General features: G+C 38.0%; 1 protein-coding gene across 2 annotated transcripts in view; it reads right to left on the bottom strand.

Annotated features, from left to right (window-relative positions):
- Positions 1–24,302, bottom strand: part of SLC10A7 (solute carrier family 10 member 7) — a 147,084-nt gene that overhangs the window by 33,264 nt on the left and 89,518 nt on the right. For both annotated transcript variants that reach the window (XM_051790983.1, XM_051790982.1), the window contains 2 exons: positions 17,788–17,823; positions 5,115–5,198 (listed from right to left, as the gene is read on the bottom strand). In XM_051790983.1, coding sequence (XP_051646943.1) covers positions 5,115–5,198; positions 17,788–17,823 — 120 coding nt within the window. The remainder of the gene's footprint in view (positions 1–5,114; positions 5,199–17,787; positions 17,824–24,302) is intronic.

Here is a 24,302-nt window from a genome sequence, read left to right as displayed (position 1 = left end):
CAGAACTTGTATCACTTCAGCCAGACCTTGTCCTAATAATTTTAGAGGGACAGTACCTATGTGAAGGCATGAATTCTCACCTGTTCCTGAATATTGCTATAAAAGTTTCAAACTTTGTGATGGTGCATCCACTTTTCTATACCTTCTAGGACATCAAAAAATGTCAACTCTCTCCTTATGCTATGGACTGTGCAATCTAATGTTTCCTTTCTGAAGATGGAATGAAAAAAAACATTTTTGCAATCTGGGGTAAAAAAAATAATCTTCTTTTACAAGCATCTTGTTTTCTTCCCTCAGCTTACCAAACTTCCCTAAAAGCTATCTTACTCCATTATGTCAATCAGTTTACCCCCAAAAGACAGCTCCTGACACAGAAACGCCTTTTAAAGCAAGCTTTATAAAAACACACGAGGCCAATTTCAAAATTAACTTTCACTTGTTGGGGCAATTTACAAGTGTTGCTTTAAAACCCTATGAACAGGTGCAACAATGCAAAAATGTAAAGGGTGCCTGCAGCAGGGGTACATGTTTTCTTCATATTTTGTATTCCATGGAGATTGGGTTCTGTTCCCTGTTTGAGTTAAGCATCAGAAGGGAGCGAACTGTTGTCTGAGGGCTGTTTATCTGCCTTCTCAGTCTTCTGCAACAAGATCCTGGAAGAACTCATCTCCCAGGATACCACTCCTCCCTGCAGCTCACCTGGACTTTGAAGAGAAAGTAGGGCTACTTCCACGGAGATTTAATTTACAAGAACAAAAAGATTTGACACTGTTTCCCTTTGGAGAACAGTTTCATTAACTGTTGTTTCCCCCGCCACTATAAACCAACATTAGGCTTAGTTGCATAGTACCTTCTACTCCCTATCAACTGCCACCTAACTTTCCCTTTCCCTTTCTTATTCTTTAAAAATAAATACCTTATTAAGCTTTTTAGTTTCAATTTCACTGAGAACTTGTATTGCAACATAGCACCCTTTCAGACTCATGTTTATAAGCACACCTCTCAAATGCTGATAGGGTTCCTCTGGAACGTTCTGCGCAACGACGCACAAAGCACTTAAAATCCTTTACTTGTAGGACACTGAGATTTTTTTTGTGTGTGACTAGATTCAGTGAGGATTTCTATACAACTGGTTTCCTTTTATAGATTTGGGAAGAAGAGCTACACAGAATCATAACATTAATTTTAGCTTTAGTTAAGATCTGTTTAATGTGAAGTGCCCACTTTACGCTGGCAGACAAATTACCAATGGGGTAACTAGAGAATGCATGAATGATAATGTACAGACAAGCTTTTTATTATTTATTCATAGAAAACAGTGGGTTTTGGTGTGCTGCTTTGAAAAATGTTCAAACTAGTAGAATATAATGAAAGCACAGTGAAAATTCTATTTCATTAACATTTAATCATAAATCGCTCTTTAATATAAAACATAAAATAAAAGTCTGTCATAAGCACTTAGGTGTAGGGAATGGAGGAAGTCTGCAAAAAGGGGAAAGGAAACATTGCAGTGGGTTTCACTGTTCCTGTTATCTGTCACTTCAGAAGAAAAAAAAATAAGCAAAGAAACAACAGTCTTCAGCTAAATCTCACAACTGGTCATGAAGAAACTGCTTAGATATTTCTCAAAACCTTACATTTTGCTGGCTGAAAGTATTACCAACATCTATAGACAGGGAAACAATGATTTTAGCAAAATCACAACAGCTCAAGAGCAGCAGGGTTTACCAGGACTCTGCTACCCAGATAAAAAATAATCACAACTTCAAGCTGCCAGAGCAAATTCAAAAATCTTTTCCATGAAATATCTATTACCATGTTTATCGTATAACAAGTATTCTCAAATTCCCCTTAGAGGTATACAAGAGCGATGCACAAATAACAAGCTCTTACTCGCTAAAGATCTTCAAGGCTTATAGAAAATTAGATCTTCATAAAATACTATAGATTATGTCTCTTTTTGAGACCTCTTGTCAGAGAGGTCTTATTTGTTACTCTGTAAATACAAATGCAATATTATCCTATCAATACTGATTTGAGTAACATACTGTCAATTAGCAAAACACATCTGTAGACACAGAGGACACAGGCTACAACATTTTTTAAGTTTAGACAACCTGCACATATCTGACAAGGAACAGAGTAATTCTCCTTATTGAAGACCATCTATCAGTCACTGCTATCTGTAAGACTCGGTGCCTCTCTGATGACATAATATTTTCCTCCTCCTTTAACAGTTCGTTCTTTCCCTAACAAATGGCAGCCACCACCTGAGAAGAGCCTGTACCTGCAGTCCCTTACACACTTCACTGTCAGCAGCTAGAAACACGTGTTTGACTCCTGTCAATAGAACTCTTGCAACACTGGAAAAAATTGTTCAAGAAATAGTAGAAAAATAAGCATCAATTACACTGCTGTGACTTCTTTGTCCCAGCCATCATTAAAAATTCTGACAAGTCAGCCAAGAAACCAAAACTCTTGATACACTTCGCCATAAAGCAAACAAAAAAACCCAAACAAAACAAATCTAAAAGCACCTTCTCATCTACTCTGCTTATACCCCAGGGGCTGCTCAGTCAGCTCTGCAGCCTGCTCAGGAAATGAGCATTTAGGCAACACAGGTTTTCCCAGAGGCAAGATTTTTTTTAAAGGAAAATAAAGCCCTTGGAGAATGCTTCCTTTAAGGAGCCTTCTCTGTTTTACAGTGCTGTGGTTTGAGTACAAAGCTTCCGTTGATCACAGAGGAGTTAGGAAGGCTGAAGAGAGGCAATCCTCCAAGCAGGCAGGTTTCAAGCATGTTTTTTTCCCCAATCAAGCTCTTTGCCACCAGGTAACCTTACCAGGCATTCTTCCACTGACTTTTCTGCTGAACAGTATGACTGTGCATGGTAAGGAATTGACATTGTGGGCAGGAAATGATAAATTAGAAGTAATTGCTGAAGCTGTCATTCATGAATTGTAAGCCATTATCTCTTAACACATCTGGAATCCCAGAGCGAGCAACCTGTGATCCACAAAGCAGCATTAGGCTCCTGTGCCTCAGGAACTGTGCAACAGTTCAGTAATGAGTGCACAGTGGTCTATGAACAAAGGGGAGAACGTACCATTTAATTGGAACAGATCCATGCCACCTCCAGATGAAGGGCAAGCAGACCTATCACTGGATCTCTCAGTATCCTTTTCTTGCTTATTGTTTTTCCCCTTTCTACTGCCCATTACTTTTGGGTATCCACCTTCAAATATTACTCCTATTCCCATCTGGGCAGGTTGGTTTACCTTTGTACAGCTCTACCTAATGAAGAGAATCAATGTAAACTACCCCTGGCATTTCTGATTTGTAGTTATTATTAGCATTTCCTCTCTTTCAGATCCTCTGAACAGATATAGTCAAGTGTAAAAATTTCAGAAACAAAGTCTTTATGCTTAGAGGAGTGTGAGCTATTTTGGTTGACCATTCATTTCCAGAAACTGCATCAAACACTATTAAAGAAGAATCATCCTCTTTCTTGTTGAAGTGTATTTATAAAAAACCAAACTCTTAATTTGTCATCAGGTTACACAAGTTCTAAGATTCTCTATTTTTTCTTTCAGTCTTTATCACAACTCCTAAATCACATCTCAATTAAGTCTTGTCAGAATTCTGATTCTGAACTTGTGATCATACACTGCATTTATTTCATATGCCTCCTGCTCATTTCATACAGCTGAAAGAATACCCAACTGAACAAGTTAGCTCACATATCAATTTCTTTATATACACATATTCAAAGCATGTGAGCAATTCAACAACCTTCAGGGACACAGAGGTAATGTCCATTTTCCACATGATATGTGGAAATATCACGACAGCCAGGTTACACAGGTACTGATGCTGGTGGCTACTGCCATGTTTATCATGCTTATCCTCTTAATTAGATTTCAATGACTTTTTTTGCTCAAAAGAAACAAACTTCACTAGGAATTTGGTGAGTTACAGCACATGCCAGTTTTGAAATGTGCAACTATAGTTTGATGCAAGAATGATTGACTATTCTACATAGCACAGGCAATAACAGATACTCTTAACCTTGTCCAGGGTGCTCCTTTACAGACTCTGTTGTCATTTGCTTTTTAACCACGCTTTTCATTTCAAAGTCTGCTTTAAGCTGACAAAATTCTAAAGTTTTAGCTGAACCCAGAGTTAAACTGGATGCTAGAATGGACTGCAAATCCCACTGATATTCCCTTTGTGCATTCTCAATGTCTGAGAACAACAAGCATGTAGGAATTAGACTTAAGATGTTTTAGTGTCCAAGTATAATGGACACTTCTGACAACTTTTGGTCTTACTATTCTGACATGGGAGAAAAAATAACTGATATTAACATTTGTGAAAAAAAAAAAAAGACACTACAGAGACAAGGGTCATAGAAAACCCCATATAAGCAATTAGTATTTTTACATTCAGTGGAAGTTCTCTATCATATGCCACGGAAAAAATAAGGTTTTGTGTTACAATATGAACAAGGAGTATAGAATTAAATATTGAACAACTGCTCATTCCACAAATATCTTCCACCCAGTGTAACATGATAGAGGAGTCATGCAGAAAGAATAGTTTGCAATCATGCAACTAAATCCCTTATTTTAAAGCACATGCAAAATGGCTCGTGCAGCCTTATGATTTCTTAACTTCTGACTGCTTAGCCTTTATATGCTTATTAACGTTGAGAATTTTTTTATTCCTGTAATTTCTAGTAGACACCACACGGGGAGAACTTCCTCCATCACCCAGGCAAAGGGCACGGGACAAAAGGACCATATAGTATTCTCAAAGCTCATTTGTATGGGGCTGGAATTTCTTACAGCCTGGGATGCCATTTTTCCCACTTTATGTTCACAAACTCCCTCCTCGATATGCAGTAGCGTATGTTTGCGGTAGTGAGGGACAGCTGCTCAATCTCAACAAAGATCAATGTGACTCCAGGGAGCACTGTAGCATCTTTTCTCTGATATTAGACTTCACTATCCTGAGGCTGTTCCTATGTGGCAGCTTATCAGGTTGCCAGTCTGTCTTTAAGATAGCTCTCTTTATCTTATTTTTTAAAATAAGAATGTATATTTAAAAGACATACCTGTCCAATAATAAGAGGGACTACAACAGTCATAAACAGCTGCGAGAATATAGATGTAAAAGGCACAGAGGAGGATGATCCAAGCTGAAAAACAAAAATATACCATTAACATTGTACTTTTTCTTAGTATCTGCAAATTTCATACACAGACATCACACTTGGTATGCATTTTATTTTACACATGAAAACTTGGAAGTATGTGCCCTAACTTGGAAGTAGGTGCACACGTGTTTAATGGTTAAGTCACAATAAAGCATTTGGCATCACACAAGAACAAAACTAAACCAATCTCTGATTGATTATTTTATAACCTAAGGTAATATTTCCATCAATATTCATTTAATGGAAAACCTGCTACACATATATGCCAAGTAAATTATATAAGCATTTGTAGGATGATAGTCTAAAGAGACAGAGAGTGAATCTTCCTAAGTAAATAGTTAGCTCAACTTACTTAACCATTTAAACATGAAGTAACAAAAATCAGTGTAGTTATTTCAATAAATAAATGAAAAAAATAAAATAGTGAAGACATTCACGTTTTATTTCAAAGCTGTTAAAAAAGAGATCTACTGAAAGTATATCACTATTCTTTAAGACAACTGAACTGCGACAGGCTTAGTCTTCAAATAGGTGATTTCTTTTAATTATGACTGTAAATGCTAAAAGTATTTCTTTTAAGATGCAGGTAGAAAATGTGAACAACCAGTCAGTGGGATTTTTGCAACCTACTTTAGAATGCTTAGGAAAATATCAGGGTTTTTTTACATTCTGATTGGACTTGCTTTAGGTTAGGTCAATGAAAAGCTCCATTTAATGTAAGTTAACATCTCTTTAACAGCAATAGAATATGCATTAAGAATATATATTAAGAAGACTGAATAGCATTGTCAGAGCTTCCATAGACAACCATTTGCTTCATGAAGAGGTATATGACACACCATTGAGGATTTCACAGATCCACATTATTTTTTACTTCACTTCAAAGATCCTCAGAATGATGACAGAATTCAGAATCGTTTCAGCTCCATCTAAATGGTGTTGATTTCCTAAATATCCTGATTTTTCACTTATAAATTAGACTCTCATTACATTATACTTTTGACACTTATCTTCCTTTCAAAGCCACCTGCAGGCATGACAGACAAGGTGATCATGCAATCTAGTAGCTTTCTATAACTCTGCCCTGAAAAATCAACATATGGCCATAAAAGTGGGTTTGGCATAAAACGAGTTTCTTCATAAATTCAAAAAACAGAATATCAGAGATTTCATATACTGAAGTACGCAGAAATATACAAGTGCAACCTTTACCTACAGAAAACAATCTGATGAGAAAACACCAATTATACATACCACTTTTGAAGCGGTCTACTTGTATAAGCACCGCTTTTCTGTACATGCACTGCTTGGGAAATCAGTGAACACGTCTTTCTGAATAGACTCTAGTTAAAGAGTCTTGGAAGAAGGAATGTACAGGATATGGTTGTTTCCTATGTATTACCTTAACTGGCAACATCTCAGTCTGGACACTTAATAAATTACAGCATCTCGACACCATCACCTTCAATTTTAACGATATGGGCACAGAAGACAATTGGAAGGGACCTGAACGTGAGGTCACAGCTGAGTATTTTGGTCTGCAAGTAAGGTGCAAGTGAGAGCACTGAGATTAAGGAGCCTGAATTTCCCATGGAGTCAAGAAGGAGAAGTAAAAAGCTTGCAGGGTAAGACTCAAGTCACCCACATGAGTACTCAAAGTCAGGCAGTGAAGCTACATTCTCCAGGGACACGGGGTTCTCTGCGTGATTCCTTGCAGAAAGCACAGAACTCCATCATAACACTCATGATCTCCTTGTTTTGATTCTTGTAAGGAGCTTCTGAAATTTTAAAAGATTCATATTTTTTCAAATTGTATTTGGATTTATTTTTTGTTATGTGCTGAGGAGCTAAAAGCATTACTTACTATGTATTCAAGGAAGTCTCTTCAAGTGAAAGTGAAGACTTTTAAACTTTAAAATCTGCCTGGGCCACAGAGGAATGAATCTAACCAAGCAGTCTGCATGCCAGCATGCTCTGCATAGCTTCACAAAACTATGACACTTTGGCAGTGGCTCCTGTGCATTTTTATAAAAACATTGATTGGACTTTGCTCACTACTTTTAAGTTTTATGCTCAGTGGATGCATAATCAGCTTCTAAGTCAGGAATGAAAAACTGTTCAACAACATAACACACTGCTGAAAAAGGCATAGTCTTGCCAGCTTTTTAAAATATTACTTCAAGTGTAGTATCTTCAAGCTGTTGTGGATTTTTAAGCACTTGTTGTATACATAAGGATATGTTCTGTTTTGGGTGGTGGGGTTTTTTGGGTTTTGTTTTGTTGTGATTTTTACATAATTAGAAACTGAATTAGAGGTACTGGTTTTGGGATACTAAACCAATTTACCTCAGAAATGTAAAATTATTTTATTTAAAAAAACACTTCTCTATATCAGGATATCAGCCTATGGTTCTTCACCCTGTTAACTCCACCTTACCCGTTCAGTGTTACCTGGGCCACGAAAAGGCAGACATTTCAGGTAACTCTCTCACCCTGATTACATTTTAAATGAAACAGAAATCCACATATCAGCCCAAAATGTCATAATTAATAACTAAAAAAGAAAATTATTCAACTTTCCTTTTGCCCAGAGGAAATGAGTTCTTCAACTACATCTGGTTTGTAGGGAAAAACCCTCTCCTTTTTGTAAAAAAAGACAAGTTTTTCTGCTTATAATACGAATCCTCCCATGCACGATTCTATGACCATCTGTGTATTTTTGACCCTCTTTCAGTTGATACTTGAGAATCATATTCTTCTGCCAGTCTCCAGCACCTCCCATTACTTCGTATAGAATAGCATGGATCTTTGTACAGCATAGTTTTTTTTCTGGGGTCCTTAGGAGGTCCTGACACTCTGCTATAACTCACTTGGACACAGAGGTTTGGGGCATAGTGTTTGCTCTGCCCTCCCTTCATGCACTGCAGTGTGTTAGACTTCCTTATCCCACCTGTGGCACTGAGATTACTTCTTCAAACAGACTTCTCAGCTTGGTTTCCCTGCTGTGTATTTTGACAATAACTTCAGTGGACTGGTTTTCATTAGAATCTATCTGTCAGATAATGTCTATCAAGTCTTGTATCATCTTAACCCTAATCTATTCCCTGGGAAAGACACAGAAGATAAGATAAAGGCTGAAGAAAAGGCAGGAGCTTCTCTATCACACAGAAGAACAAAACTTTTTAACCCAGACTCTGGAGACAGAGTAGCCAATGATGAAAAATCAAAAGGCTAAAGGACGCACAGCTAATGGAAGCATAATTTGATCAGGATCTTCTCAGCATCTGTAGCATGTGAAATCATCAGTCTCACAACCCTAAGCTGTCCCATGGACTCTCAGGCATTGCCTGTCCAAATGAACGAAAATGATTTTCACAGAATCACAGAATATGATGAGTTGGAAGGGACCCATCGGGATCACTGAGTTCAACTCCTGGTACTGCACAGGACCATCGCCAAGAATCACACCATGTACCTAAAAACATTGCACAAATGCTTCTCAAACTCAGACAGGCTTGGTGCTGTGACCACTTCCCTGGGGAGCCTGTTCCAGTGCTCAGGTTTTAATTGGATCAAACTAAGTTTGTGCTCCATTTGCTGTCATGAAACAATTTTTTTTTTAAAAGAATGCCACCTAAATCTGCACTGCACTAAAATTAGCACTGTGTTAAAATGGTTGATTATATTTGGCTGCCATCCTTGTTATAATAATATCCAGGCCTAAAAATGAACCTTTTTTCATTGGCAAACAGAAGTACTATAAGAACTGGGGTAAAAACATCATAGAATCAAACTGCTGATTTATAGCTGAAAAAAACCAAACACCTGATTGGGATGACTTATGGAAGATAAAATGCACCATTTAATTAAACAGGAATCACACGAATTTTCATGCTGCCTCCATATTGTCTATGCTTACTTTAAAACATTTTTTAAAAAGAAGTTTGATATTGTGAAGAGATTCTTATGTGCTGTTCTGGATAGCAGCATTTCAGTAAAAGGTTTATTAATAAGCCAACCCTGCTTTAATAGACTCACTATTGAAAAAAAGACCCTGAAAATTCTTGCTTGGGGAAAGGCGCTTTACACTTAAATAATCAGAGTGATATCAACAGGACAACTCAGAAAGCAGAAAGAGAATTCCAGGCAAATCTTCCCAAACAATTCTGTCACCACGCAGTACTTCAAACCTGACCTGCAGCATTCTTGCTAATTTAGTCCTAGACCTTTCTTCTCGAGAGAAAAAAAACCCTGACAAATTATTTAGTGGGTTTCTTTATGAGTTTGTGGCAGAAACATTGGCTTGTCCTTAATTGAAAGGCTATATTTAACTGGATATGGTAAAAAACAAAGGGCAAAAACCAATCTTCCTTGCATAAAAATGAGACAATTCCATCTCCCAAGCCTAGATTGCCTCCACAAGCCAGATGTTCCATTCTTATGTTTCTGGCAGACCAGGCAGGTATCACATAGAGTGTTCCTGTGTCTATGCTGCCACTGACTCAGAAGAAACACACGTCCTACCAGTCACACCAAATTACAGCCCAGTGACACGCTGAGTCCACTTTGGAGGCAGTTGTCCTTTGGGGGTGGCTTTTACTCTTCCAGTGTTCTCCTGCAATTAACAGGCTTCCTCAGGCTGTGTCTTTGTGCTCTTCACACACCATCAGCCAGGTTCAGACTCCTCTGCTGCTGAGCACCGAGGAGGAAGTGAGGCAGGGGTGAAAACAGGGCAGAACCAGTGGGGAGGGGCACTGGCTCCTCTCTGACGGGAGGTATTCACCTTAAGCTTTTCTTTTCCACCTTCAGGTCTGGCTACTCTGACAACCATCTTGAAAGTTGGCGTTCAGTTCTGTATTGTCACTGCTTCTGGTTACTCTCACCCAGTCCAGATCCAGCTGCCTTGTGCCTTCACAACAAACAAGAGTGACCAGCTGAACTATGACCTCCCTTGCTTTGGACTCTTTGCCAAGCCCTTATTCTGACCCAGTCATTGCAGCATGCTATGCTACAGCAGAAAAATACGCAGTAACCCAGGTATGTGGCAAATATTCACTTTGCAGTGAATACTTTGCCATGGGAAGTTGGAAGCAGTGGGAAGAGCGCTGATGTACTCCTACAAGTTCCACAGTACCCAGCTCCCAGTTCCAAGTACGAGGTCAAAAGAGATGAAGCAGTCCCTCCTACAGAACATTTCCCATCAATCTAAACAGAGCTGATCACTGGGATGTTCCTCCTACCCCACTGCTTTAAAGGCAATCACATGCAGAGCATTCCAATATCTCAGTAAGGCAGAGAAGCTGTGTAAAAGGTGCTGACCAAGAGCTGCCATCCCAGCCCCTGACCAGGAGTCATTGGTACTGAAATAGTTCACCTCGAATAGGTGGGGAGGGAAGGGAAGGGGAAACATATCACTGAGAATGGAGTTTCTACAGAATGGGTTTAAATTTTAAAACAAAGCTTTTAATTATGCCTATGAAAAAACTGCAAGTTGTCTCTTCTCTCAGAAGGGGGCTAAGCTACACAGAGATCACACCCAATGGTTTGGCAGCCATGTATTTTAACAAACAGACCTTTCATTGTTATTCTTAAAAATTAAACATAAATACCTTGTTCTGCTAAAGAACTAGGTATATTCTTCAAATTCTTGCATATTCTATACGCTTGTGCAGCTGCAGGAATTGATTTGGCACAAATATAAAAGAATCTAGCTGCCTACATAAACCCTGTAGTTCTGTTTCCAAATTAAAAAAAAAAATCAAAAAAATCAAAGTTTCACAGTCAGAAGTACAGAAAAGGAAAAGCTGACAATCTGACTTTTTTTTTTCCCCCCAGCTTGGGCAATGAGACTGTATATTTTGGGGTTCCCTTGTTAAAGTGCTCACAGATGCCTGATCCTGCCTGGGTTCCCCAGTGACACATTAAATACCAATCCAATCCAAACATAGCTGTCGATTTTAAAGCCTTTTATAGAGCTGTAAAAATAACCATTCTTCATCTGAAATACGCCAGAGCTGCTCTTCCACTTCACCATGGTACAATAATCTTGAGGGCTAATGCAAAGAAACAAGATCAAGTTTACAACCCAAAAGCACCTAAATGGGAATTAGATGATTAATACCCTTGGAGAGCTGGGACTTAGGGACTAGCATCTGAAAATTCTGCTGAAAGCAAGGGGATGACTAACTGGAAAGACACAGATTAGTAAATAAATGGTAATTAAGAACCATGAATACTGTGATGTACCAGAAGAAATAAATCAGTAGAGGTAGGGGATACTTGTGACATTGCACAGGGCCTAGAAAAGACCTTGTGAAGAACATTGGGCAACTGTGCAGGATTTGTATTACCTGGGCCGAAGAAGGAATTAAAACTGGAGCAGGTGCACAAAATACCTCAGAAAAAGGGATTTGTTTTAGCAATGTTTTTTGTATTTACACTTTAAAGACTAGAAATGTATGACTTGTTCAGCCTAGCTGATTGAAGACTGGGAAAGAGAAAGCCTGAGCCAAGGTGATAAATTTCAGAGAAGTGCTATTCAGGTGTCTGATAACATTGACAGCAAAGAAAAATGTATAAAACACCTACCACCAATACTTACTGGAAATTAATTTTCTGTTGGTCAGAGACACAAGTTTCTAGTATTGCAAGGGGGGAGGGAGAACAAAAATCCTTACTTTTAAGTTAGCTAATGTTCAGGTTTGAGTGAATTGCACAGCATGGAAAAGAGGTGGACTGGCTGAGTTAGGATGGGATCCTCCTGGTAGCCTGGTTCTATGATCCTGCTAAGGTGTGTGGTTAGCTTCTGCTGTGTTGAAGCAGGTTGTGTACTCGAAAGGCTCCTCAAGTACTCTACAGATGAAAATTTCAAGAGTAGTAACAAGTAGAAGAGCAAGTCCTCCACAGAAACATTACATATTTAGAGTTTTCTACCTAGAAAAATTTACAGTATTTTGTGTGCATGTCAGGAACAGGGAGGGTCCCTATTATTCTCTCTTATTTGTTTCCAATTTAAATAACAAAGCCATAAAAGGTGAATATGAAAAACGGAATAAAATGATTACGCAAATATTTCACAGCAGTCATTAAAAAATTTTGGTTAATTGTAAAAATTTTGGATCAGATAAAAGAATTTTGTTTTCCCAATGATTAAAGAAGAAAGGAAGCTGTGAGATAATTAACCAGGTAGAAATAATGACGCATTTTCAATCTTCTACATGAATGAGTTGATCTGTTAACAGCTAATGCACTGTGCTGCTTCCCCTCCCTTTCTCCCTCACTGTAATCAGCCTTTTGTCACATACCAGTGAAATCCATTAGCTGCAACTTCCTTATCAACTTCCAAGGCTTTTCAGCTACTAAAATATTTGCATATTTAATGATTCATTTGACTGGTATCAACTCTCATTTACCAAGTGCTTGAGAGGAAAAAAATAAGGCATAGTGTGTAGAAATCCAGTTTAAAAACAAAAAAAGTACTGACAGTGCCTTTCAATAAAGAGATTAATCTGAATTACATGGGATTAGGAGAAGACTTGGCAAAAATTTGGGGAGTATCAACAACTTTTAAACCCGTGTGTTAATTTAAAGATTGTGAGTACAGGGGAAAGCTTTTCAGTATTTCTATCAGCTTCTAATTTCACTCACGTCCTTATTCACCACTCACTTTATTTCACTTTTCTCTGTGATACTTGCACTGAATTTCCTTCACTTGTCTACTCTTGAATTCTTTCAGCAGTGCTACTTGCTAGTACTTACAGCATCACCACTACAATGCCAACATAAAAATACCCACTATAAAATTCAGGAATTTGAGAGAGTATCAGAAAAGAAAACATAACTGAATAAATCAAGAGCAGGAGCAAGCTGATAAAGCCTTGGGAAGATTCCATTTTGACACAAATGTCATGGTAGTCCTCACTGGTAAAACAGCTAAGAGGGGAGTAATGCCTGACAGTTACATGGAGGCTTTGCCAAGTGTATTTTTAAAAATACATATGAATTTTGCATTGGCTCTTTAACACTCCACATTAAATGGCATGCTTCTGAAGAATGTAAAGTACATAAAAATGTAAAATACTGACTTATCTCTAACACTTTTTTAAGTCTTTCGATAAAAATACAGAGATTCATACACTTGGATGTTCGTTAATTTGATAGCTAACTGGCTGTGCTTCCAGCAACTGAAGAGACCACATCTGTCAAGCACTGAGTGTCATGAGAAGGGTAATACCAAGAAGGTGGTAGAGCTGGGATACCACAGCATCACATTTGGCTCCAACAGGTGCAGATGACTGATTGCTTCTATTTTTATACCTGTTACATTCAACAAAATCATAAGTTTGTGTGGCTTGGTAAAATTGCCAGTCCATGTGCTCAGCCAGCTTTAAGGACAGACAGGGCAACTTTATCCCAGCATGGCTGGAAAGTAGCAAGAAAGGTAACTGCATTATTCCCTTAGGTGTTAGTACAATATCTGTGCTCATGCTGCTTCCAAGGCAAATCCAAGAGACATTACCTTGCTGAGGCATCAGGCTGGCCTCCATCCTGTGCAATACAAAGGCATGTGAAATCCCACAATGAAAATAAACCTCCATTCATACGTATTCATGTTTTCCATGACTAAAGTTACAGTCTAAGGGCGTGTTAGTGACATGATACAGCTGCCACTGTTGCAGAGTTCAGTGCTCCTGAAATAGTGTATTGCAAATGAGACTTCATAAAAAGGTGTTGACATCTTGAGGTTATCAAAGAGATTACAGCACTATTATCTTCACAGTACGATGACACCTTTCATTTAACTGTCTTTTAGTAACATAAATGGGCCCAAATGCAGCATACTTACGAATTCAAATCATAAACTGTTATTAGGAATCATACAATGTTGGAATGTAGTATGTAGGAATCATAGAAATACTGAAGGAAATAACTACACTGAACACAGAGAACAAATTATATGATAAGTAAAGATGGGCAGTCATACCCAAGTGCCTTACTCCCTTGGCCATAACTTAACCGATTCGTAGTCATTATTTATTGATAGCAATATAGTTATTTTCAAAAGCAAAATTTAGTCTACACTTATTCTAGTTGGTGGGCTTTTTTTCCCCCCAGATGCCTTTGATAAAATGAAACTTATTTCTCTACTTTAAACAATTCCATGATCAATGTGTCACCTCTGGCTTCAGCTAAGTATACGACCTGACAAGAGGAAGACAGACAGCATCCTTCTCTGAATGCTTTGGTACACAGCCTCCTAACCATCATTAATGAAACATTGCAGAATGTTGCAAAGAAATGTGAACAGCATAACCTCATGTTAACTTGAAACTGATGTAACTTACAGCACTTTGCTTCGACATTCCAGCTCACCACATATATGAACTCTAATCAATTATATATAGTTTATGGGACATTGCCCATTTGTAACATCTTTGTTGGGAATATGACATATTAACTGTTAATAACAAGGGTTAACATGAGGATGATGATATTGCTGATTAAAGTAGCTGGAAGCCAGATTCAATAGCTTCTTACCAGGTAAAATGTTAATCAGAGGTATCTGTGGCAAAGTCAGTTGCTCTTCATAAACTTTAGCTAAGCATCCTCACAAAGATACAGTCCAGTAATTACATGCACAGTACTTAAGGTTTCATTAAATTAATCAGAACCTGTTAATTTTGAGTAAGCTTTACACCAAAAATTCCACGGTAGAAATACACTTTTCCGAAATGTAACTGATGATCTTGTGTTCAACACCATCCATGTAAGATAATAAATTATTTCTATTAATGCATTATTTATTATAGCTTCAATATGCCTTTATCAATGTTGTTTAGACAGTTTATATTTACATTACTAGGCAATTATGAACAGGAAAGGTATTTCAGAACATTATATTCTCTGGTGCATATAGGGCAAAATATAAACGATAACTGCTACCTCAGTTATATAACAAAAGCTAAGTTATATAACAAAACCAACTTAATAGACAACAATGTATTTAATTTCTGGTAGCACTAAGGTTATTTTATGTACTGTAAACAGGGAGACTAACAAATATGATCACTAATGCAACATAGCATTCAGACTATCATAGCATGACTCTGTGGAAGAGTTAGTGCTTGTGAGTACCAGACCAAGGAATTAAAATTCATTGATGACATTGACTTTAAAGGTCTATGAATAGTATTCAGAAGCCCAGTTCAGTTATTGTTAAAGTAAAAAGGAGTTTTATTTTGAAACTTGAAAATTCCACCCTTTATTAATTAAGCACTAAGGATAAGTTGCATGACTAAACTAATGAATGGTCCAGAAAAGATAACCAGGAAATTACTAGTCATTGTCATTCTGCAGTAAATCCACAGTACCACATGAAATGATCAAACTGCAGGTTGTAAGCAAGGAAACAGAAACCTGTGAACTGTGTGCTTGAATCCACTACATCTCAGCCAGGCCAGATGCACCAAGAAAACTCAAATGAAAACTGGAGAGGTTCGTGAGAGAAGAAAGGTTTCAGCAGTCCAAACCACAGACTGTCAGGGTACAAGAACAGTGCATCAGGGTATGCACATTTAGTTTGCTCTCCCAAATACATACCACTGGATAAACTGAACCCTCAGAGAAGGCAGATCTCATCTAAGCAAGATGTGCTGTTGGGCTGACCTGAATGCTGCTCTTCATGTCTGAAACCCTCAGCAAAGACCTCAAGAAGTTTTAAATATTTATAAACCCCAAGAGAAGTGCTCAAGTTCTGGGCCTTGTGACAAAAAAATGCAGTTTTTGTAACTCCCCTCATCCCCAGACTAGTTTGTTTATCACTCTGATGAAAAAATAATTCATGTGCATATCTTCCTCAAGAAAAACAACTCCCGAGTCATGTTACAAACCGCCCAACAATTATTGTGCATTTTACACACTTCTCATACAAATGTCTCCAGGGCTGGTAGGAAGAACAGACACATATGCTTTGCCTTCCTGTTCTTACACAAATGAAGTTTTACCACCTCTTCTGAGAAGTAACAGTGAAAACCGCAATTTATGGGACAGGATATCTTGTTATCTGTCTATAAAGACACCAAAGGAATCTTGCTTGAAGAGATGTACAGATCTTTCCTTAACATTTCAGTTTCTACAGAAGATACCCCTTTTGACTACTAAAACTCTATAAGGTATAACAGGGTGAAAGCTACCAGTGAACAAAACCAAAAAACAGCTGACGTTTCAGTCACTGAGAAACAAAGGTACAGGTCTCTGGATGAATGCCCATGGAAGAACCCCATTCCATACAAGAGGGAAGAAAACTGGAAAACAGTGAGGTAGACCATCCAGAATCAATGTATTCAGTGGAAGAACAACAAAACACCCATTTTTTTTTTAAGAGCAGTTATCTTTTTCAACCTCCTGTAGGTCTATGGTCCCAGGTATATCTGAAAGCTTTGCTGGTGTGTATCGATATATATATATGATACAGTCAAAGCAGTTTGTGTGTAAACACAGTTATGTCAGATAAATCCCAATTTGTTGTAGTAAAATAAAAATCTTCCCACACAGTTTTACTGAAGCAGTAGTTGATAATCTTACAGCCACTCTCACAGTACTATTTATCCCAGTTTACACTGCTATATTTGTGTACAGTACATATGCTGCTTAAGCATCCCTACCATAAACAGTGCACCACTTGCATGCCACTTACAAATTGTTTCTACCCTTTCCAGTGTGCTGGCTGACATACAAAGCCATTACTAAGATAAACATAAAAGACAATGTATACCTCTCCTGAAATCCTTTAAGTGCTTCAGCTTATTTTCCCTGCTCTTCACAAAGCCACAGTCCTCAGTAACTTGCACCACACCACACTGTTTGTGCCAGCAAATCCCCAAGCACCAAGACTTCCTAACTGACAAGAGATTTACTGAAGCACCACTACCTATCTGTGAAAGCCTCTTCTTTTATAAGCATGAAGACAAAACTTGGTTTTCTCCCTTTTCTTCTACCATGAACTGTCAGGATCCAAGGCCCTGACTAAAGACTAATGATTGGAAAAGAAATCTTGAACTAACAGGAATGAAGCAGCATCACACGTAGTGATACACAGGAGCTTCAGTAATTTGTCTTGCTTACCTCTAGCGCAAATATACCCATGGGCTTAGTTGCCCAACAGCAAGTCTTTGTTTATCTGAATTGCTTTTACAATTGGCCTGTCATACATGTCATACAGTATGATCTTGTCCAGCTCCTACATGTGGAAGCTCTCCAAGAGATCTCCTAATCGAGTTATCATACTACCTGGCACGTGTTTGATTTTATACAGACTAATATCATATGGTTTTGCAATTCTGCAAGAACAATGGGTCTTGGTCCTCTTAGAATGAGGTGCAAGTAATGTTTACATTCATTGTGATACACTTTGATGGCCTTCCTGGGAGACTGCTTATTTCAAATACTGACCAGAAAAATCTTCTTCATTTTTTAAGCGGAGTGAAAATCACCCAAATTTGTATCTTAAATATACTGCCTAATAGGTGCAAGATTACCCAGTAAGAAGATGTATTAAGATCACAATACTTACAAAAAGCAAAAGCAGAAGTGGAGTTATAACAATGCCCTGGAAGAAACAAACAAAAACAGTTGGTTAGTCAGGGAAGCAGAATAGGCTTTACTTCCTTGTACCTTAGTACATGGAAACCCACAAACATCACCCAACATCACAGTAATTAAGTAACAAGAAGTTCAACTTCGCTCTTCACTGTGTATGTTCTTTAACATTTGTATGTCAATCATTTTATAAATTACACTCAGTACAAAGTGCCTTTTTCACCTCTAGCTTTCTCCATTTTACACCAAATCCCCTCTATTCTAAAAAGATCTGATACGTAGATATACAGATCATTTATTTTAAAAAATATATTAAACCTCTTCGCTCACTGTGCTGTATCTTAACTTCACTAAGCTGCCCCTCCTGAGGGGGAGACTTGTGATCAAGTCCCCTGCTACCCAGTCCCAGGTCCTCTTCTGAGCAAAAGCTGCATCAACTGTGATGAATTAGGTGTCGTGACTGTGTAATGTAAGCAGATATTCCCCAAGGAAACGAGCTGAGATCTCAAAACTCATTTCACTTGATTAGACTTCATGTCTCACTGGTAGAAGGCAAGTCTTTCATCTAATTTAATCACACAGGACCACCTCAGCTTTCCACATCCCCCAGGCAGATGCAAGCAAAAAGATTTGTTGTCTTCACTGACAAGGAACAGGTTTAAAGCTGATGATTGGACAAAACAGAGGATTTTAAGTTTCATGAGAGCAAATCTTAGAATGAGTTGTTTGGATTGGGAGTTAACATGACATGCATCACTTTCATAGCTGCAAATAGCAATTCCCCATCATCCTTCCATCTGACTTCAATATTTTATTATTGCTCAATAAAATGATTCTATCATTTAATGCATGCTAATTCACAGAGCTTGCTTGGAACTTCTCTAAGCCAAGACTATTCTTCATCCAGATAGGTCTCAAGAATAGCTAGTTTTTCAGCTATTCACAAGCTTTATTTTTAAAGGACAAAGGTCCAAAACTTGCTCACATTTATCTAAAAGGATGCTTATTTTATGGTTTTTTTAGCTATGAGTAGAAAAACAATTGAATGAAAAAAGCAGTTGTCTCCTACTTTTCATTTAACCTTGAGTAACACAGCTTTACTTCAATCTTTTGGAAGCTAATATTAAGAAAAACCTTAAATCACTAGTTTTGTATTTGCTTTCTGGGTTCACAAAAAATCACAGATCCAGACAGACCATTAGCCACAGAGAGTTCCTATTGTGTTCCTAAAACAAAATGCAACAAATAAATGCCACAAATTACAGCAGACAGGAAGGATCAAGGAGGCAACAGTTAAGCTGTGCAACTTGAAGGCTCTGCAGAATTTAAAAACATATTTTGAAATAAATAATATATGCCATATCTGACTGCCCCACAGCCTAGCTATCCATAATAATTTATCTTTTTACAAATGTCACAATTGAGATAGATCATAGGAGACTAAAAAGAGAAGAAGTAGAAGCAGTAAGAATTGCTTCAGGGAGTCACTTTCCGTTACAGGAGGACTAGACCAAAATGCAGATAACAGATATGAAGAAATATAGGTGTTTAAGAATACCAGCAGGAGAGAAAGAAACAAAAGTTAAGGAAGGGAGGAAGCACCAAGAGCTGAACTGACACATGTGTACAGCAGCATCTGTGATGCTTTTATGGACTACTACTAAAAATACATGAGCCAGACCTTCCTCTTCTTCCCCTTTCCCCATTAACAACTACACTGTACACCTCTAATATTACCAAGTGCCTGAGTATTCCCTTAGCCTTAGTTTTGGGATCCCTTAGTTTTGGGATGGCAGAACGCCACTGCAGCAGGGTTCCACCTCCGGCCTTCTGCATGAGCCAAGAAGAGCACGGATGGAGCGGGAGGTGACACACCAGAAGCATTCCATACTCCAACTGAGCATCGAGTGTAGGGAGAAGAGAGCACACTGCCAGCTGGTGAGTACAGCCAGCTCTCCTCTACATCTGAAGGAACTCATTGATTCAGCACCATTAGTAATTTCTTACACGCCTCACACCTCAGTGCACTTTTATACACTACCAAAAAAAATGCAAAGGTAAAAAGCCAAAGCAAACCAAACCAAACTTCCCCTTTATTTTGTTGATAAATAGTGTCCTTACTCTTTAGGATGGGAGCTGTGACCTGCTATATATACTCTAGAAGCTTGGTGATATTATCACAATGAGCAACAGCCACTGCTAATTCAAAGAATGTGTCACAAAAGGAAGTGGCACCTCTGTGACAGTAACACTTCTTCATAATTCTGTAAGTGGAGAGGAAGAGAATCCTGCTAGACATCATAAAGAGATTCCTGACTGAGCATGTTGAAAATCTAGCGTTCAAAAGGTCAATTCTAGCAATTTGTTGCTAAATTTTGCTACTAAACCTGGTGATCTTAATAATCAGAAGCGAGTTTCCTGTTGCCTCACCACAGAAAGGATTTACAAGGCTGAACTTTCCCATTCGCAACACATACACAATTCCCTGGGAAGTGAAACAATTACCTGACAGAACAGACAAGTTCATATTAAAAAATAGATGCTGTTGCTGAATCAGAGTAATTTGATGTTAATGTTTTATTTTGATAAGGAGTGCCAGTTTGAAAAACCACAGGGATTACATTAAAACCAAAGGGTTTTTTTTCACTCAGTAGTGCTGTGGTGACTGTGCTGTGGTGATGGGTGCTGGCAAAGCAAGATTTATTAGGGGCAGGAACCTCTGTTACCCAACTGACTGATGGAGCTGGTAAACAACAACTTTGGGTATGTAAAGCCCACTTATATGTTACCTAAAAATACTGACCCGCTTTTATGTGCAAAAGCCCTTCCCTTCAGGTTTCTGCCTCACATTTGAAGAAGGGTTTACATACTATGGTGTATTTGTCTAACAAAAGGCATTACCCTTCCCTGCACACACACCACCCTGCTTCAACACATTACCTCTTCATTAGAAACATGCTCCTCAATATGCTCATAAGCATTATGTAATGCATCTCAATTCATGCCTACTAAAGAATAATAAATGGAGTCTAAAGCCTACTGACAGAAAATACGGGTGACAATTTACATTTTGAAGGTAAAGCCAAAGTCTGGTTCACTAAGTATAAAGAAAAGGTGGGAGAGAACAGTTATTCCACACAGCGCATTTCATGCTCCAGCAGAGGTTTCACAAAGACAAGCATATCCTGACAGTGGCAGTGTGGCTGCTTTCTAAAACTATGACTGGCTGAGAAGCACAAAGGAAGCTAAAAATTAAAATAAAGACTATGGTTTCTAAGTCCATTGGACACTAACACCATCAGAGAGGAAAAAGTAACTAAATTTGACGATCCTTTTCCCTGCCTTGCTTTCCAGGCAAGTGCTGTCAAATACACAGTGTATGGAGATAAACAGATTGTAGATTAGCACTTCCAGCAGAAGCTGAGCATCTGCCCTTGAGAATGCAAGGTCACTACACAGTTTTAGCATCTTCAAAGTTTGGGTGGAGTGTTAAGCTTTCCGACTGCTGCCCACAATGGAGTCAAAGTTGTAAAGTGACTGCTGTTTGCTATCTGCAGAAAAACTTTCAAGAAATCCATTTACACCTCTGATGTGAAAGACTGACTGAATATATTTCAATGATTTTAGTGGAAAGGGCAGATAAAATCTCCGCCTGACCTGAGACACTGATACAACATAGGAATCTGAATAGTCAGATACCTGTAAACACATCTCTCTTTACAGTAAGGATAATGAAACCTATCTTAATTAAGAGAGTTTAAATACAGGTTTGTGTGTGGAAGCATGTACATAAACACACATATTAACAGTAAGGATGTACTTGGAGATCCATTTAATTGTTATTTGCCTTGTAAAGACAAAGACCTTAAGAGATTTTATATAAGTTTCATCCAGAAACTTATATATTGCTATAGAGCAGATATTAAGAGGTGTCTATTCTCCAAAAAAATATACAGAATCAATACATGGAATTGGTTGCCAAATCAGACAGCAAGGGGAAGTCACATAATTAATTTGAAACTATGATGGCAAATCATTAGGAATGAAATTATGCAAATAGGAAGAGGAAGGTGGGCACAGATCCAGAGGGACACATGGTAGAAGACAAGTAGGGATTATTGTAATGAGGCATGAAATACATGTGAACTTTCCTTCGTTTCCCTTACCCATAAATTTCCCACACAATTTTTCTTCATTCTTACAGGTCATCAGTATGACACACATGCGGCAATTACTAGTGAGAAAAACCTTAACCAAAGTCACATCTGATTTGTCTTAAGAAGTAGTGCAGAAGAAGTAGAAAAAAAAAAAGGGGGTTGTAATTAAGGCTTGAACAAATGTGTATTTTTTGAAGTCAATTATCTACTCATGCTTAATGCTATAGATGTTCTTGAATGCTTTATCAGAGCAGGATACAAAAGAAGTAAAAGTGTAAGCCATGTTATGGGATAAGGCCAATAAAGGTTAGCAAAAAGTTAACTGGGCAGCATTTCCATAGTTATTAATAGAGTAAGGTGAGAAAAAAATGGCTCTGAACTCTGGATAATTTCATCGGAAGATAAGCATAAATGAAAACTCAAACTCAGTCCTCATCTGTGTACAGCACTATTTCTCGTGGTTTTATTTCAAGAGTTTCTAGCATTTTTTGAAAAAGAAAGAGCAACCAAAAAAATCCCAGCCTGCACTGCATACTCCACCCTACCCACAAACAAACAAACATACAAGAACCCCAAACGCAAACCTGTAGTTTTTATGATTACAATATAAGAGAGAGACTTCACCTCAAAACATGTATTATTTCTATTTCTTATGTCTTTTGTTTCCTTGGTTTTGTGCTTGGAAGTGTGTTTTAATTTTTTTTTTTTTCCAAGAAGTTTGCAGACAACTTCATAATGTTTTACATTTCAAAAAGAGAACCCTGCCTCTGGAAAAGTGCTTCTAGGTCTCCATTAGGTATGTTTGTGAGCACTAAGACAGCTAGTGCCAAAGTTCTGACAGAATACAGATAAAGGGATGTTCTCAAAAAGTCCGGCACCACCACAAAGGAAAAAAGTGGGCACTCCTAAAGGTCAAAAAGCTTATTGTTCAATGTTTCTAAGAACATGATAGAGAATGTAAAGACCATGGCAGCACTCAAAGCCAACTCCCAGTCTATTCAAATGAAGGAGCACAAGACTCACTATCCTCACCCCTCAGACTGGTCCCAGCTCCACAATTCCACTTCACGGCATCACATCTGACTAAAACATTGCTTATGAGCTGTGATACCACATTATTCATCCTCTTGAATAAAACGATTTAAAGTATAGTCCCAGGATGAGCTGCTTTGCAGTAATCCTAATTTTAGAAAATATATACAGAATTACTCCTTTTTCTGAAATATGGCTTTCACATACCAAAATCCTCAAAAGTAGTTGCCTTCTCCCCTTTTCCACCTGTTCCCACATAACTCTGGAACTATGCAAAATCTCCTGACAGACTCCATAGAACAAGATAAAAGCCCCTATGCTAAATATACACACTTGGTTCCAAAGCAGAAGGGCAAAACCACTACAAGTCAGGTTTGGACTAGGCAAGTTCTTGCGAAAGGCACTGAACACAGAGGGGGCAAAACAGAAAAGGGTCTGATAATAGGGTTGCAGAGGCAACTGTGAATTTTTCATGTCTCCATTTTCAAGTAGTAAACCATTTGAACATGACAATTTCAAGACTGTAAGAGAAATTATTTCAAAAACATTTCAGTTCCTTAGTATTTGGACCCAGTGGCTGCAGAAGCCTCCTTGAGACAACCTTTTTATGGGTTCTTTAAACAGTTTCTGTAAGCATGGCTATACAAACTATGCTATTAATTTGACCTACTTAAAGATAATAGTGGAGATGACAATTTTTTGTTGAATAAAATGTTAAAATTGATTTCCACAATAAAACTTATGTTTCCCCTGTGCTTTCAAACTTCATGTTTGCATAAATGACATAAATGTTTATCTCTTGCTATCTCAGAGATTAAGTTAGAACTTTCTGGTGTGCTTGTAATTTCAGTCATTGCCCCATGATGCAACTTCGGGGTCCCTGTGTTGCTTCCCCATAGACATCATAGAAGCTCCTGGTGCCAAATAATCGCTTGCCTTTTGTTTTCCAATTTAATTATTTTACAAATAATTTCAAGTGTAAAACTCCTTCTATACATCCCTTTTCTGTCAGCTACTCCAATGACATTGTTGGTTCTGAGGAGGCTTATACAACTGCAGGACTTCAAAATAAAATATGTAACTTGGCTATTTATTGTCCTGTTATATACCAAATAACTGTTCTGAAAGCTGGGAAGAACAGAGGTTTATGAATTGATGTTTTTTAGGATTTTAAATACACTCATCCTCCCCATAATAAATAACCAGAAAATCTGAAAAGATATTGAAAAGAGCCTATTTTTGTTAAATTGATAAACGCTGTACAACACCAAGACAACATACTACAATACAAAATTGAAAA

Source organism: Manacus candei, unplaced genomic scaffold (genome assembly GCF_025592945.1).
Source record: "Manacus candei isolate 608988 ecotype Guabito, Panama unplaced genomic scaffold, ASM2559294v1 h1tg000028l, whole genome shotgun sequence".
Classification (NCBI taxonomy): Eukaryota; Metazoa; Chordata; class Aves; order Passeriformes; family Pipridae; genus Manacus; species Manacus candei.
Note: the sequence above shows the minus strand (reverse complement) of the source record. Positions and strands in the feature narration are given on the sequence as shown.